A 16,576-nucleotide genomic window follows, 5' to 3' on the forward strand; every position below is an offset into this window, starting at 1 on the left:
TTTGGGTTGTGTGTGAAGATTGGAACATCAGTCACTCTTGTGCTATCAGGGATCTACTCTAATTCCTAGCTTCTGGAATTTTCACTGACAATCCAGGCAGAGGAAGTGATATGGTACAATACATAAGGAAGAGATTGTTAACACTGCTAGATTGACAAATGAGTATTGACATGATTCTGTAACTGAGGGAGCCTGCTACTATACGTAGGAAACTGGTGTCCATGTTAACCTGTGCCTTGGATTCATTTGTTCATTTATATGTTAACATCTGTGACATCTGTCATGACAGATTTAGCCTCCTGCCCTGCTTCTGAGACATGAAGACTTGGGCCACTGAGAGCGTCCTGCGGCAGCCAACGACCAAAGTCAGGGTTAGGGTGACAACCTGTAATAGGCCTTGGCATCTGGCTGCTAACGTAGCCAAGATCATGTGTTTGAGAGTTGCCCACAGAAGAGACCTCCCCATCTCAGGCCCTGCAATTTTAGAGTGGAGCTGACTTTGTTTGCAAAGTCAGTCGTCTGGAAAGAGGTGTTTTTTGCAAAGGTGCAAAAAAGCCTGGGTGGGGTATAATCCAAATGGCACCTGTCAAAAGTCTTCATGCTCCTCCTTTTCGAGGTCATTCTGCAGGCTGAGCAGGAGTAACACTAACAGAGTTCTATTTAGTGAGCACTTTATGTGTTCTGAACATTGGACTAAACACTTTACTTACATGAGTCTGCAGCAAATTCTCAGCAGTGCTGTGGGGCATGTATTATATTTTCTCTGCTTTACAGAGGAGGAGACTAAGATGACACGATCTAGATCCTGCCACACAGCTGATGTGTGATGGTGCAAAAGGTACAGCCTCCTGGCTGCCAAACCCAAGCTTCTCGCAGGAGGGATGGCACCACTAACTAATGGTAGGCATGGCCTCTGACCAGTCAGAACAGGTGCTGGTGGTAAACAGGAGGCGTGGGTCGTCTGCCTGTCACTGCGGCACTGCCCAGCCAGTCCAGCACAATGACTGGCCCGTCCCTGTCCACACATCCTGTGGCAGCCCATGGGAGCTTTCTGCCTGGACTACCATTTTAGCTGGTGCTAAATGGTCTCGCTTTTAGAGGCAAGGCAGCTATTGCTCCAGCTCCACTGTGGCAGCCTCCAAGGGATGGCTGGTTCTGTGGCCGCAGAGGAACCCAGCCTCCCAAATCAGACTGGCCCACATGTAGGTTGCCTGGGACAGCCATGACACACCACAGAGGATGGGCTCAGGATGCTAAGGGGCACCAGCTATGGAGACGCAGGTTGGGGCACAGTGTAAAGGAAGGATGACAAGGAAAGGACCTGCAGGTGGGGGGCATGAGGCCTTCATGTTTCTGGAGATCCCCGCAGTTCTGGGGGCTGTGTCCTTTACCTGCAAAAATCTCTTTCTTCAGTGGCACATGCTTCTCCTTGGCACAGTATCGGCTCAACCAGGCCCACGCTCTCCAGGGATGTCTGACAAGCCTCACCACCATCCAAGTGATACTCGTGGAGCCTCCATTTGGGAGGCCTGTGCCAGAGTCATACCAGAACAGCTGGGGTGGCAGATGACACTGAGGCCGATCAGGATGCCAGGTTGGGGGTACAGATGTTCCTTTAGACAAGTGGAGCCGATGTCGTTTCTGGTGACTGAGGTTGGAGGTTAGCATCCTCTGGTGCTGAGGTTGCAGGTGAGCACTCAAAGGAGGATGAGATTGGGTTCCCTGGAGTCAGCTGGGTGGGTACAGGTGTTGGCCCTCTTGCCTTTAGAAGAAATGTACCTGATTCGCAGGTTCCTCCAGCATTGTCCTGAAGTCAAGACCAGATTTCAGGGTCTTCCTTAGTCCCATCTCTAACATCTCTAACATGGGCAGATTCCCACCTATATCTTCTGAATTGCCCAGGGAGGTAATAAGAGAGAACCTGAGGGCTTCGCCCGAGAAGAACACCACCCACGTCCGCTGCCACTGCAAGAGTGTTTTCTGTGTTCCACACATTTTGCTGAACATTTTACATTCATATTTTTCTCATGTAAGCCTTCACAACAGCCTTTTGAGGTAGATCAACCCCATTTTACAGGTAGGGAAAGTGAGGCTCACAGGTTAGATCCTATGGCTATGTTCACCCAAGGGAATGGTGTCAAGGGACTTTAGGGCTACAGATATCCTTCATGGAGCCACACTGACTCCTGGGTATGGCTGGAATAACCAGTGGTGGAATAACAGGACCCGTGGTTTATTTTTTGCTTGTTCCAAGCACTTTGTATACAGCAACTCCCTTGGCCTCAACCTCGATAAAATGATACTCTTTTTATAGGTGGTGAAACTGAAGCTGAACCAAGGGGGATTTCCCCAAGGTCTTTGATTTTAGATGTCAGAGCTGGGACTAGAGCTGAGCTCCTTCAGCCCCAGATACTTAGTGAGTGCCTGCTGTAGTATTGGTAGCACCCACCAACTGTTTGTGGCTGACCTGATACTCTTCTCTTTCCGTAAGTCAGGCTCTGGTCAGGGCTGGGGTGGGCCCACAGTACATTCTTGAAGCAAAAGAATATTGGGGCGTGAGAGATGTTGGTTCCAGCCCAGGGCCTCCCCTGTGGCCAGAGACCTAATGACTCTTTCCCTCTTGCCGCTGGTCCCATCCCTGAAACCCCAGGTGCTTGTCTATTCCGGAAAATTTATATCTTGCGGTTTTGTGGTTAAGAGAAAATGACGCTACCAATGAAAGGTCCCGGTTTAGGCCCCCAGGGCTGGGCTGGCAGGCCCCACTGTGGTTTGTCTGGGAAAGTAGCCCCTTGGTGCTTCTGTGACTGCAACCAACTTTCCAAGAAGTGAGAGCAGCTTCATTTCACTCTGACGGGGAGTGGCTGCCTGCAGGCCACCTCCATCCTTTGTGAACCAGAGAAGTTTTGCTCTGTCAGCAGAACCCAAATCTGCAGAGGTTGTTTCTTGACAAGTTCTGGGAGATGCCAGCAGCTGGGTCATGCTGCACTGCGTGTCTTCCCTTTTCCTTGTCTCAGGCACAGCTCGCCAGGTTTATGGGTTATCTGGGTGCAGAGAAGAACCACTTCAAGTTCTGCGCAGTCCTACCCATGGGCCTGCTTTCAGCCGTCTAGTGGGGATCTCTACTGGCCTCTAAGAAAAGAAACTGCTTGCTCCTTTTCTAGGGAAGCTGCCCTGGCTTTTGAGATGTTCAGATCCCTGTCTCTTCACTTGCCCAGTTGGTGTTTGTTTTTTGCTGCCGTTTGATAAACTTTGTGTGCCTGTCTGGCACAATGTATTGTGTGTTTGTGTGTTCATCCTTTCAACAAAGGTTTTAAAATAGCAAACCAGGCCAGGTGTGGTGGCTCATGCCTTTAATCCCAGTACTTTGGGAGGCTAACACAAGAGGATCGCTTGAGCCTAGGAGTTAGAGACCAGCCTGGGCAATATGGCAAGACCCCATCTCTGTTATAAAAAAGAAAAAAAGCAACCCATGTGCTGGGTGCTGTGCTGGTTCCTGAGGTCCGTTGGTGACTAAGAACACCAGCTGGACCCCACCTCCCAGAGTTTCCAGCCTGAAGAGGGAAGCAGACAAGTGTGAAACATCAGAACTGCGATATGTGATCTGGGCAGGGGGCTGGAGGGCTTGAGGAAGGCTTCCTGGAGGAAGGGGTATCTGAGCTGATCCTTGTAGGCGGAGTCACTGTGAAGAGCTTGCTTAGCAGGGGACCAGAGCCTCAAAGCTGAAAAGGGCAGGCAGGTTGTGGGGAGGCTGAACTGGGTAAGGCCCAAATGCTGGCTCAGGCTAAGGCCAGGTGGGCTCATCTCGATGTTGGCCTGTGGTGGCTAAAGTCTTGTGCAAATGGCATATGTTATGAATCATTCCCAGAAGCAGGGCCCTTGAAGGCCATGTGCCAGTGACAGAAGGGCTCTAGTGCTGCTGCTTTTAGTGCCAGCAGCCCGACCTCTCTAGTTAATGTGGAAAAGAGTGGTTCTGAGTTTGCACAGCTGTTTGATTTATAGTCCTGTCTCTGGTCAGCCCTTTGAAGTGGTGGTTTCAGAGCCACGTGGAATGGAGGGAAGGGCTGGCTGTGAGAAACATGGGGATAAGGACCACACGTTTTCTTCCTCTGGCACTTCTGAGCACACGTTATGTGCCAGGTGCTGTAGTAGGAACTGGGGATATGAGGGAAATACGGTCCTTGCCCTGATGTCTGCCCTGACTCTAACCTAGTCTTTTGGAGGTCTCCATGCTGTAGTTGAATATGAGCTAGGTATCATCATTCCTGTTTACAGGTGGGTGAACTGAGACTCAGAAAAATTAATTATCTTCCTTGGGGCTGTGCAACCTAGTATATGGTGGATTTGAACCCAGATGTGTTCAACCCAGAAGTCTGGGAGCTCATGTCTATTGGGGGAGATCGAGGCAGAAGCTGTTAACTGTAGTATGAGGCCCCTCCATGATCGGGGCTCTGAAAGAGTCACACGACACACCAGCAAGGGGAGAGGTGGACTCTGACTTGGCCTGGGTAGGAAACTCCAGCAGGTATTGGAGGAATAGCTGCTGGGTGAGTGTGTGCCTGCTGGGCAGGGCCAGGGGCTATGGAACGGAGCTGGGGGCTGGGGGAGGTTGGGGCCCTGGTTTTGGAATTTGCCTCTGGTCTCACTGGGTGGGATGGATCAGAGTGGGGTAAGCCAGGATGGGGCACATGAGTGCCTCCACTTAGACCTGTAGGATAAAAGCTCACTGGTGTGTCTACAGTTGTGAGCTTCATGCCCTGTAGGTGCTCCCCCAGGCTTAGGTTCCATAATAGGACAGCAGGTAGACTCAGAGTCCTGAGCCTTAGCAGTGTGTTTGTTTGATTAGCAGGGTCTGCTCTGGGCTCTTGAGGGGCATGGGGCGCAGGAGTGTCAGGGGGTCAGCCTCTGGGTCTGTGGTTTCACCAGACATCAAAACTGCACAGTTGAGAGTGTGGAATTATTTTGATTCTGACTCAGCGCTCCCTCTCCAGCAGTTGTCTACACTTGCCACTGAGCCCCTAGCACCCTGAAGGGAGCAGGGGCCATGGGAGAGGGGTAAGCAACCCCAAGGGGGTTGAATCTGGCTCTATCAGATTGTTTGTGAGCCTGGGGCCAAACTAGTTTCTGGGCGAAATTTCAAAAACGCTGATGTGGCAGCAGTGGTTTCATTATTATGGGTCTCATTTCATGCTCACATCTCTCTAGCCACAGGAGTTCTTAACCTGGGGTCTGTGGATAGAATGCAGGGGGTCCATCCATGAACTTAGATGGGGAAGAAAATTGCACTTTTATTTTCATTAGCCTTAACTGGAATTTAGCATGTCGTTCCACTTGGTTGTAGGCAATGAGGCACAGTTATCTTAGCACACACCTGTGGCTCGGTCACCAGTAGGAGTCACAGATGTTTTTCCCATTACATCACAGTTGTGGAGCTATCTGAAAAAGCAGTTTACACTTGTCACAACTTTAAAGTTATGGCAGTTATTAGATGCACTGTTGGATGTTTAATACTTTAATAGAAGCTTTTATGACTCTATCACAGGTGTCTTTTCTTTTTTTTTTTTTTTTTGAGACAGAGTCTTGTTCTGTCACCCAGGCTGGAGTACAGTCAGACAAGGGATACTCAGCCTGTATCTCAGTATATTTTTCTTTCTTTTTTTTTTTTTTGATACAGTCACCAAGGCTGGCAGGCTGGGGTACAGTGGCACGATCTTGACTCACTACAACCTCTGCCTCCCAGGTTCAAGTGATTCTCCTGCCTCAGCCTCCTGAGTGGCTGGGATTACAGGCATGTGCCACCACGCCTGGCTTATTTTTGTATTTTTAATAGAGATGGCATTTCACCATATTGGCCAGGCTGGTCTCGAACCTCTGACTTCAGGTGATCCACCTGCCTTGGCCTCCCGAAGTGCTAGGATTACAGGCATGAGCCACCATGACTGGCCGTCTATCACAGTTTTCAGTAGTTTGATAAATGTGTTTAAATAGAATTGATTTCCTTTGTAATTCTAAATGTGTTGTTTAATACATTTCAAAGCATTGTTCTGTCCAGGCGCAATGGCTCACGCCTGTAATCCCAGGACTTTGAGAGGCCAAGGTGGGAGGATTGCTTGAGCCCAGGAGTTCAAGACCAGCCTAGGCAACATAACGAGACCCCATCTCAAAAAAAAAAAAAAAAAAAAGATGAAATAAATGAAAGTATTGTTCTTTGAAAGAGATCATAGGCCTCCCTAGACTTCCACAAAGGTCCATGCCCCCAAAATGGTTATAAGCTCTTATTCTAATTGGAAATTTGGAGCCTTTCTTGATATTTGAAATTAAAAATTATTAATTCATCTTTTTTTTCTTTGTAAAATATTGTGACTCTGTTAACAAGAGTCCTTGCTCTTTAGAAAAATGTACTGAGGGCCTGATGCAGTGATCCTAAGTGTTTTGTTTTATACTCAGATCAAGTGATCTGCCTACCTTAGCCTCTCAAAGTGCTGGCTCACACATGTAATCCCAGCACTTTGGGAGGCGGAAGTAGGCAGATCATCTGAGGTCAGGAGTTTGAGACCAGCCTGGCCAACATGGCGAAAACCCATCTCTACTAAAAATACAAAAATTAGCCCTTTATGGTGGCACGCACCCATAGTTCCAACTACTCGGGAGGCTGAGGCACAAGAATCACTTGAACCCAGCAGGCGGAGGTTGTAGTGAGCCAAGATCATGCCACTGTATCCCAGCCTGCCAGCCTTGATGACCATCTCAAAAAAAAGAAAAAAAAAGAAAAATATACTGAGATACAGACTGAGTATCCCTTGTCTGAAATGCTTGAGGTCCAAAGTGTTCTGGATTTTTGATTTTTTAGAATTCTGGAATACTTGTATTATACTTAATGGCTAAGCATCCCAAACCCAAAAGTTCAAAATCCAAAATGCTCCAGTGAGCATTTCTTTTGAGCATCATGTCAGTGCTCAAAATGTTTTAGATTTTGGAGAGGTTCAGATTCTGGGTCTTTGGAAGCGTTTCGGATTTTGGGTTTTTGGATTTGAAATGCGCTACCTATATTTACAGATAAAAGGAAAAGGAATGAATTAACACCAAAACCATGAGGGACAGCAGGGTTGAGAAGTGTCTCCAGAAGGCAGGTTCCTGTATGAGACTGTGAAAGGGGTACTTATTTTGGGGGGATGCTTGGAAGTCACCATTGGGAGGCCACCAGAGTCTTAGCATCATTTCAGGAGCTCTGCCTGGGTCACTTAGCCGTAGCCAAGCCAGGCAGCTCCCTGGTCTTCTGGCGGTGAGCTCGTTTCCATCTGTCGAGCCTACCTGGCTCTATTTGGAACGCGAGTCCCTTATTTTTCATCAGACCTGGGCCGTGCCCTCCTTGTGCTACTCTGTACCCCGTGTTCCCCAGTCCAATGCTGGGCACCCAGTCAGAACCGAGTGTTTGTCGGGTTGACCTAAGTCAGGCTGTCCTTGTATAAGCTTATCTTATTTGAAGTTTTAGCCGTTTGCAAGTCTTTTGAAAGCTTTGGACAATAACTCTGGAAAATACACAGACTTGCATATCTGAAATTTGCATACATTTCAGGGTGTGGATCCCTGAAAGCCTACTGGGAATCCGAGTCCAGGACCCTGGCCAGTACTGCTGCTGCTCAGTGGTCATGGCGACACTTGCGGTGCTCACTGTGTGCCAAGCGCATCATTTCTTCCATATCTCTGAGAGTCAGCTTCCATTATCCCCATTTTTCTGAAGGATAAGATGGAGACCTTTTTCAAGATGGAGACCTTTATAGGGGGTTAAGTAACTTGTCCGAGGTCACAGAGCTAGGGTGTGACTGAGCCCTTGGATCCCAACCCAGGCAGTTGGATTCTTCGCTGGAAGCGTCCTAGGCGGGAGGTTACCCATTCTCCCCGAACCAGCAGGTCTTCCAGATTAGCAATTACAAACTCCCTGACCCCACCTTGGCAGGAAAGGCTTCTTTTTTTCCCGAGACAGGGTCTTGCTCTGTCACCCAGGCTGGAGTGCGGCGGTGTGATGTTGGCTTACTGCAGCCTTGACCTCCTGGGCACAATCGATCCTCCCACCTTAGCCTCCCAAGTAGCTAGGACTACAGGTGCGCGCCACCATGCTCGGCTACTTGTTGTATTTCTGGTAGAGACGGGGTTTTGCCATGTTGGCCAGGCTGGTAGGAAGGCTGCCTTATATTTAACCCAGCTCTCTGTTCTGACCAGTGTTGCCCATGACGCTCATGTCCTGAGGTGGGCAGTGTCAGCCGCCTTGGGTAGGGCAGGGGGCTCATGGGTGGCCACCAGCCTCTGCCTGTTCTCCCAGACTCTTCTCCACCATTTCCCCTCCCCTGCAAACAGCAGAGAGGAGAGCCAGCCCCTTTCCTCATCACATTGCTTGTGTCTGCCTGAGCTCCTCTGTAGTGTGCTTGGGCCTGCCGTGTGGTTGGGCCACAGATGAACACAGGCTTTTCTTTTTTGGACTTTCTGCAGGCGAAGCTGGTCCGGTACATTTGTAAGCAGAGGCAGTGCAAGCTGAGCGTGGCTCCTGGTGAGAGGACCCCGGAGCTCAACAGCTACCCCCACTTCAGTGACTGGCTGTACACTTTCAACGTGAGGCCGGAGGTGGTGCAGGTATGCAAGCCGGGGCTCAGCACGGGCCTAGGCGTGAGGGGCCAAGCAGAGGGAACACACACAAACCCGAGGGCTAGCTTCCCCGTGGCTAAGACTAAGGGTTGATGCTCTCTACTCTTGAGAAGGAGGATGGGGAGGGACAGCAGCAGCCAGGAGGGATCCAGGGTACATGTGGCTCCAACAAGTGTCCTGGGTGCTATTGCCTGATGAACTAGGGCAGCCCCACGCTGGGCATTGATTTGTTCATCATACTTACAACAGCCAGCATATCTGGAAGCACTGGCTGTGTGGCAGACACTGTGTTAAACGTTTCTGTGTTTCGTAAGACAGATAATCTCACTTCTCATGAACTCCTATAAGGAAATTACTGTCATTGTTGCCATTTTATACTTGAGGAAATTAAAGCACAGAATGGTTAAGTAAGTTGTTTAAAATCACACAGCTAGTAAATGATAGCCTTGGAATTTGGAAATGAGAGTCTGAATTTAGTTTAGTCTTCTAACTGCTACAATATGCTGCCTTCCTTCCATCGTTCTCTCTTCCTGTGTGTGCAGCCTACCCACCTGCCAGCCAGCCAACTAACCAACCAGCGCACCCGGACTGTGTGCTGTGCCAGGTGCCAGGGGTGCAGGTCAGCTGTCATGGAGTGCAGATTAGTCCTGCTTGGCAGGCGTGGTTCACCCAGTCAGATCTCATAAATCTCCTACTTCTGTCCTAAAATTAAAAATACTGGCTTTTGCTGCTGTGTAAAAAGTAGCATGAATTCATTATGTATAGATACTTTGGAAATAGAGAAGGAAAGAAATCACATACATACTCCTAACACTTAGAAAATCTATGATCTTTAAGGTCTTTTTTTTTTTTTTTCCTTCCTCTCCCCGATACAGAAATCTTTTAAAAATTTCTATCTGGACGGTCCTGTAAGGTAGTCACAAGCCTCATGATTGTCAAGCACTTAGAACATGGCTAGTCCAAATTAAAATGTGCTATAACTTCTTGCCTTGCTTTTACCAGTGTGGGCAAGGCCCTGTGGCTCTCCCCCAAGGCACACTGCAGACCTGCCTGCCTCTCTCTTCCTGCCTCCAGCACCATGGTCCAGGCCACTGTCACCTCCTGCAGAACCTCTGCAGTGGCACCTCACCCCTTGCATTCCATTTTCCACCCAGCAGCCGGGGTGCTCAGCTAGAAAGGTGACTTGGATCCCATCCCTTTTCAGTGCTTCCTGTTTCCTTCAGAATGAGTGCCAGATGCCTCCCTTGATCTGGCCTCTCTCACCGCAGCTTGCTCACCTTCTCCTTTGCTCAGTAGACTCTGACCTTTGCACTTGCTCCCCGCTTCCTTGGAGTGCTCTGCCCATGACTCATCCCTTGAATATTTTTCTGGTGTTGAGTGTTGTCACCGCCTCCAGGCAGTCATCCCTGATGATGTGATCTAAAGATCACCCCCTGCCCATCATTCTTGCCTGCACACCTGGGTTTATTTTCTCAATGACACCGACTACTTTCTGGAGTGACCTAACTGATTTGTTGTCTGTGGTCTGTCTGCTCCCCCTGGGATGCGAGCACCACGAGACAGGGCTTTGCTGTTTGGGTTTGTTTGCCACAAAATCCCCATTGAGTGTTGGGCCCAATATGGCAGTTGCTTGGTTGCGACAGATATAAAAATAAGTATCTATTTATTTATTGAATAAGTAGATTTCATCATGACATGGGAGATGTCTCCAATAGCCCAGGGTTTGGCCCCGAGTGGGTGGTAACACAGGTTACTCTTAGCTCTGGCTTTCAGTTTAAGCCCTGCAAGAGAGGCCAGTGTAGGGATCATAGCCCCAAAGAACCCCCTTCCCAGCTATGCCTGGCTGCTATGAGTCACCTCCATGAGTCACCTGCCATGAGCCCTGGGAGAATTGGTGCCCCCAGGGGAGATGACCCTCTCCAGGAAGGCTAGGGCAAGTGCCCCAAAGATTTCTTGGGTGCAGTAGCACTCCCCACTTCCCATGCCAACGTCCTTTTCATTCATGAAGGACTTGTGCTGCCAGGAGCCCAAGCAGCCCTTTCCTGGGAGGCCTCTGCTGTCTGATTATTGAGCTGTACTGGTGGCCACAGTGGGGTCCTGGGGCCCCTGAGAGCCTCTAGGTTCTTTTGCCTCAAAGTTGACACAGAGCACATCTGGCGTGTCATGATGGGTGCACTGATGTGTTATTTAATTATCCCAACACCCTGCTTAATAGAGACCATTTTCCCCATCTCACAGTTGAGGAAGCTGGCACTCAGTGGGTACAGAAACTCACCAGGGTCCTAGAGACACAGAGGAGCAGAGCCGGGTGCCCCTCCACACCTGACACGGAGTCCTCCGTCACCAGGGTCCCAGAGCCAGAGAGGAGCAGAGGCGGGTGCCCCTCCACACCTGACTCTGAGTCCTTGGTCTCAACCACTTCTCTCTCCTTCTTGGAATGCCTGAATTCAGGCACCCCGCCAAGCCCTTTCACCTTCCGAAGCTCCAGTCTCCTCCTTTTGTGAAACGGCAATAACCCATGTGCTGCTTGCTGGCACAGGTAGTTGTGAAAGTCAAGTGCTTAGAGGCGGGGGTGGAAGAGGAAAAATTAACAATTTCCCACCTCTCTCTTGCCCTCAGCTGCTATTAATCCCAGGTGAGAGCCAGACCCAGGAGAGGCAGCTAGAGAGGCCTGTACACAGGGCAGCTCTGAACAGCCTCCTGGGAAGTGAAGGAAGGCTGGGATCGGCTGACTAGAGGCAGTTTTCTGAATCAAGAGAGGGAGCGGGAATCAGCCCAGAGCTTAGGACAGAAAGGGTGGCACACCAGCCTGACAGAGCTGGGCCAAGTGTCCTCCTTCCATCCCCCAAATTGGTACCAAGGGTGTCCTCCCCAGCAGGGCCAGGAGGAAGTGAGGCTGGAGTGGATGGGGAGCAGAAGGAGGGTGGACTGGGCTGCAGGAGCCTGTTGGAGGTACCTGGGCCTGGCAGCTTTCTTCCTGGGCTTTAAGAACCACAAGGAGCCATTAGTTGCTGTCACTACATCTTCCCCAGACTCTCCAGAAACCTCTTCTCAAGATTTCTCTTTTTCTTCCTCCCAAATCTCATGTCAGTTCCTGGGCTGTAGCCAGAATATTCTAAAGCCTAGAAAGAAAAGGCTATTTCCTTTACTAAACCCAGCTTCAGCTCCTACAGACTGGAAGAGGGCTACCTTGGTTCAGTTCTACCTCTGGGAGTTTCTCCTTGTACGTGCGTGGAAGCCTAGTGATGGGGGAACCCTGAGTTAGAGCAGCTCCCCAGGGCTTGGACTCCAAGGGCTGACGCCAGGGGTGTGGGTCTATTTTATTCTGTTTCTTAACCCAGACAGTTGTTTGGACTCTGACTCGATACCCACTGCTGCCCCTGGCCGTGATGGATTCTGTGTGCTTTCAGTTGGAATTGGCTCTATAAGTTCTGCCCATCAAAGATAGGCGCAGTATTCAGAAGCCAAAGTTCCAAACAGCATTAAAAACCCATGCCTTTCAGAGAATCTTTTGAGTTCTTAACCCATGTATGTCGGAGGTTGCAGTTTTTTGAATTTTTGCAATCAGACCTTGGCGATGACCTTGAGCAGTAGGATATAAATAACTCCCATGTGCTTAGCATTCCAACAATGGAACACTAGGCATACGTGGGTTGTCATCTAAAGCAGGGGTCCCCAACCCCGGGCCACTGACAGGTACCAGTCCACTTGGCCTCTTAGGAACCAGGCCACACAGCAGGAGGAGTGCGTTTATAGCTGCTCCCCATTGCTCGCGTTACCGCCTGAGCTCCACCAGCTGTCAGATCAGCAGCGGCGCCTACTTCTCCCAGGAGCACAAACCCTGTTGTGAACTGCGTATGCGAGGGATCTAGGTTGTGTGCTCCTTGTGAGAATCTAATGCCTGATGATCTGTCACCATCTCCCATCACCCCCATATTAGACCTGTCTAGTTGCAGGAAAACAAGCTCAGGGCTCTCACTGATTATACATTATGGTGAGTTGTATAATTATTTCATTATATATTATAATGTAATAGAAATAAAGTGCGTGACAAATGTAATGCACTTTAATCCTCCGGAAACCATCCCCCACTCCCTGTCTCTGGAAAAATTATCTTCCTTGAAACCAGTCCCTGGTGCCAAAAAGGTTGGGGACCACTGTTCTAAACCATTGTTTATTTTCTTAAATAAACTTTTTACTTCGGAATAATTTTAGATTTACAGAAAAGTTGCAGGGATGTACAGAGCGTTCTCGTATGTACCCCTCACCCAGTTTCCCCATCATTAACGTTGTCATGACCAGGGTGCCTTTGTCAAAACTGAGGAAATGACACTGGTATATTACTATGAACGAAACTCCAGACTATTTAGGTTTCACCAGTTTTTCCTTTACTGTCCTCTCTCTTTTCTAGGATGAATCCAGGGCACCACATGGTTTACATTATTTTGATTTGTCATGTCTCCCCAGTTTCCTCTGCTCTGTGACAGTTTCTCAGTCTTTCCTTATTTTTCATGACCTTGACACTACTTTGTTTTTTGGAAGTGAGCCCTCCCTTAGGATTGGGGGGCATGGGGGGGTAGGTAGGTTAAGCTCCATCTCCTCTGGGGGTATATCTACACAGATTATTTGGAACTTTTCTATAGGAAAGAGTTGTCTTTTCTCCTCCATTTATTTATTCATTCAGTCATTTATTTATATCAGTATGGGCTCATGTCTTTTTCTTTTACACATTGGGTTCTAATCCAATACTACATGAATTTTTTATTGCTCAAGTTCTTCCAGCTTTGGCCATTAGGAGTTCTTGCAGGTTTGTTCCTGCGTCCTGTGATATGCCCCATCCTTCAGTTTTGTTTGGGGTGTGTGTGTGTGTGTGTGTGTGTGTGTGTGTGTGTGTGGAGCACTTCCTTTGCTTTCTGACACTATGGTATGCTGCAGCCCCCTCTTTTTTTTTTTTTTTTTTTTTTTTTACTAACCCCACTTCTAGAATCAGTTATTTCCCCAGGGAGCCTGGTGAGTCATTTGCTCTGCTTTGTTTTGTTCTGCTTTTATTATTTTTATTTTGTAAAACTGTGTTGAAATACACATAACATAATTTACCGTTTTAATCATTTCTAAGTTTACAGTTCAGCGACATTAAATACATTCACATTGTTTTGCGACTGTCACCACTGGAATGTTTTCATATTCTCAAATGAACCATTGGCTTTATTAGAAGAGATGTGTTTATCATAGGGGGTAAAATGAAACAAAGGAGATAAAGTGGAAGAAAATTGCTGCATGCCATTTCCCTGAAGCCTGCTCATCTTTCTGGACATTTTCTAGCCCTCACATTCCTCTGCGTGTTGTCTCTTTTGTACACATGGGGTCAGGCCAGACATTTGGTTCAGGAACCTGCTCTTTCCCCTTAATGACCTATATTGCCATGGTTACAAGCACTGCTACCAAGAACATCTTTGTGCACCTGTGTATTTCTACAGGGAAAAAATCCTAGAAGTGAACTTGCTAGGCTGGATTTTAATGAATGTTGCCAAAGTGTCTTTTAAAATACAATAAGACAATAAAAGCAGCCTTTTCCTTCAACAGTTATTCATTCATTCATTCATTCATTTATTTTGAGACAGGGTCTGCTCTGTTGCCCATGCTGGAGTGCAGTAGTGCGATCCCGGCTCACTGCAGCCTCAGTGTCCTGGACTCAAGCGATCCTCCCGCCTCGCCTCCCAAGTAGCTGGGATTGCAGATGTGTGCACCATCACACCTGGCTATATATGTTTTTTAATTTTTTTGTAGAGACAGGATCTCTCTATGTTGCCCAGGCTGATCTTGAACTCCTGGGCTCAAGCGATCCTCCTGCCTCAGCCTCCCAGAGTCCTGGGATTACAGACGTGAGCCACCATGCCTGGCCTGCTCAACTTTTTAATGAGACTCTCATTCCAGGTGTACCTGGAGATAGTAAACTGCGTGTATACCTTTTCTAAACTTGTACTTGGCTGGGCGGTAGTTAAGACCCCCAGCTCATCCCTGTTCCTGTCCTTGTATGTTTCCCAAGAAATTGCGTAGGTCCATGCCCACAGAAGAAGACTCAGAGTCAGAGGAGGGAGCAGGGTCCCTGGGTGTGTGGAATGGTCAATGTGGTGCAGGGCCCAGATTCCAGCCTGCCCTAGTCCTGCCTCAGGAATCCCTCTAGGGTGCCCAGGCCTTTATGGGTTGGTGTGGCCTCTTCTATGTCCAGAGGACACCTGTATTTTCTCCCTGGCTGTCCTGACTTAGTGCCTTAGCCCTCCTGTTGTTCAGGAAGCTAGAGAGCCCCCAAAGGGCCAACAGGAGAGCCTGGCTCACACAGAGCGGGAGGAGTGCTAAGGTCCTGCCAGTGCCTCCATGGGACAGCCCAATCCAGGTCTGCAGGGAAAGGGACTTCCCTTTGTCAGGCTTCAGGAGGGACCTAAAACCCAACAGGATCTCCAGAAACCTGGCCCAGGGGGGTGGGGATAGGTCCTTGGGGGTTTCTGTGGGGCAGCTGGTCTGGCTTGGAGGATATTAGAGCTGGACCCTTCTCTGCCTGGCTCTGAAGTTTGGCCTGGAGAGAAGGCTCCTCCAAGGTAGCTCAGACTGCAGAGATTGGCACCCTTAAGGAATAGTTCCCCGTATGTGTGAGAGACGTTGGACCAAAAGACACCACCAGCATCAGGAGGAGTCCTGGGGAGATAGAGGAGGCCAGGAAATCATTGCATCTGTCCCCTCTTTCCAGGCAAGAATTAGACATAGCATGCTCACTTGGCTGCTGGTGCCCACTGTGGTAGGCACTGCAGGGAGGTAACCCTGCCTCCCAGAACCACTGTCCAGTGGAAGCAGGATGGCCATGGTTGACCTAGGCAGGACCTGAGATCCTATGGGTATCTAGAATGGGCCTATCTGCCTTTTACACAGTGAGATCTTGGGCAAGTGACTTCATCTCTCTGGGCCTCAGTTTATGCATATGGGAAATGACAGATTAAGTGACCTTTTAAGTCCTTCCCTCAGATGGCTGCTGCTTCTGGGCAGTAAAGGAGCCTAGAGTAGGAGGAGTTCTGTCAGGTGAGGTGGTTCGGAGAGACCATGTGGAGCTGCACCTTCCCCAGAACCCTCCAGATGGTAGCTTTGCCTTGTCTCTCAGATGTGTCTGCCCTCCTGTAAGTTGTATACCTTGCTGTCTTCGAGGTGTTTCATCATGTGCTTTTCCCACTGGCTCCTGTGTCATGTCTGTGTGCAGCAGTTGGAGCTCTGCCACACAGATCATGGGGCGGTGTTTTTACTCCTGTGCCCTCTGCCCCTGAGTCAGGCTTTTCTCCCTTGGATTTTGGGCAAAGCTTCCTTGTGTGTCTTCACCCAATGTTTTTTTCCTTTAGCCCCCCAGAAGATGTGATCAGCTGTCCATTGTTACCGAGAGATGGGAGTTTTAAATTTTTCCACACCAAACAAGTACAGAAGTGTTAGAAAGCAAGCAACGGCCCTCCTCCTCTTCCACTTGGCGGGGGTAATACCTTGTTAACAGGTCGGTAGGTGCATCTGCCAGACCTCTTCATGCATTTTATAGTCACTTAAAATGACGTGCAAATTTACTCCCTTCTCTCTCTTTTTTTTTTTTTGTTTTTGTTTTTGTTTGCTGAAATGGGATCATATGATAGATATCATTTTGCAGGTTTTCAGTCTTAACGTCATCTCTGTTATCCACAAAAATTCATATTATTCTTCTTTAGCAGTAGAGTAGTAAGAGATACAGTTTCTTCAAGGTGTGATATGAATGCCTGTGTCTGAGGGGTACCCACCTGCTTACATATACACACACACAGTGACATCAGGCATCTTGGTGGTTCAGGTGACTCAGCACCTGAACGAAGAGGAGAGCCCGTGCCAAGAAGAGGCCAGGTGCCCAGCTCTAATGCCTGGCACATGGGAGGCCCTG

The 16,576-nt window shown here is 48.9% G+C and overlaps 1 protein-coding gene across 3 annotated transcripts in view; it reads left to right on the forward strand.

Moving 5' to 3' along the window:
• LOC105475948 (kinase suppressor of ras 1) overlaps window positions 1-16,576 on the forward strand; it is a 169,491-nt gene that overhangs the window by 84,987 nt on the left and 67,928 nt on the right. For all 3 annotated transcript variants that reach the window (XM_071082561.1, XM_071082562.1, XM_071082563.1), the window contains exon 2: window positions 8,485-8,625. In XM_071082561.1, coding sequence (XP_070938662.1) covers window positions 8,485-8,625 — 141 coding nt within the window. The remainder of the gene's footprint in view (window positions 1-8,484; window positions 8,626-16,576) is intronic.

Source organism: Macaca nemestrina, chromosome 17 (genome assembly GCF_043159975.1).
Source record: "Macaca nemestrina isolate mMacNem1 chromosome 17, mMacNem.hap1, whole genome shotgun sequence".
Lineage (NCBI taxonomy): Eukaryota > Metazoa > Chordata > Mammalia > Primates > Cercopithecidae > Macaca > Macaca nemestrina.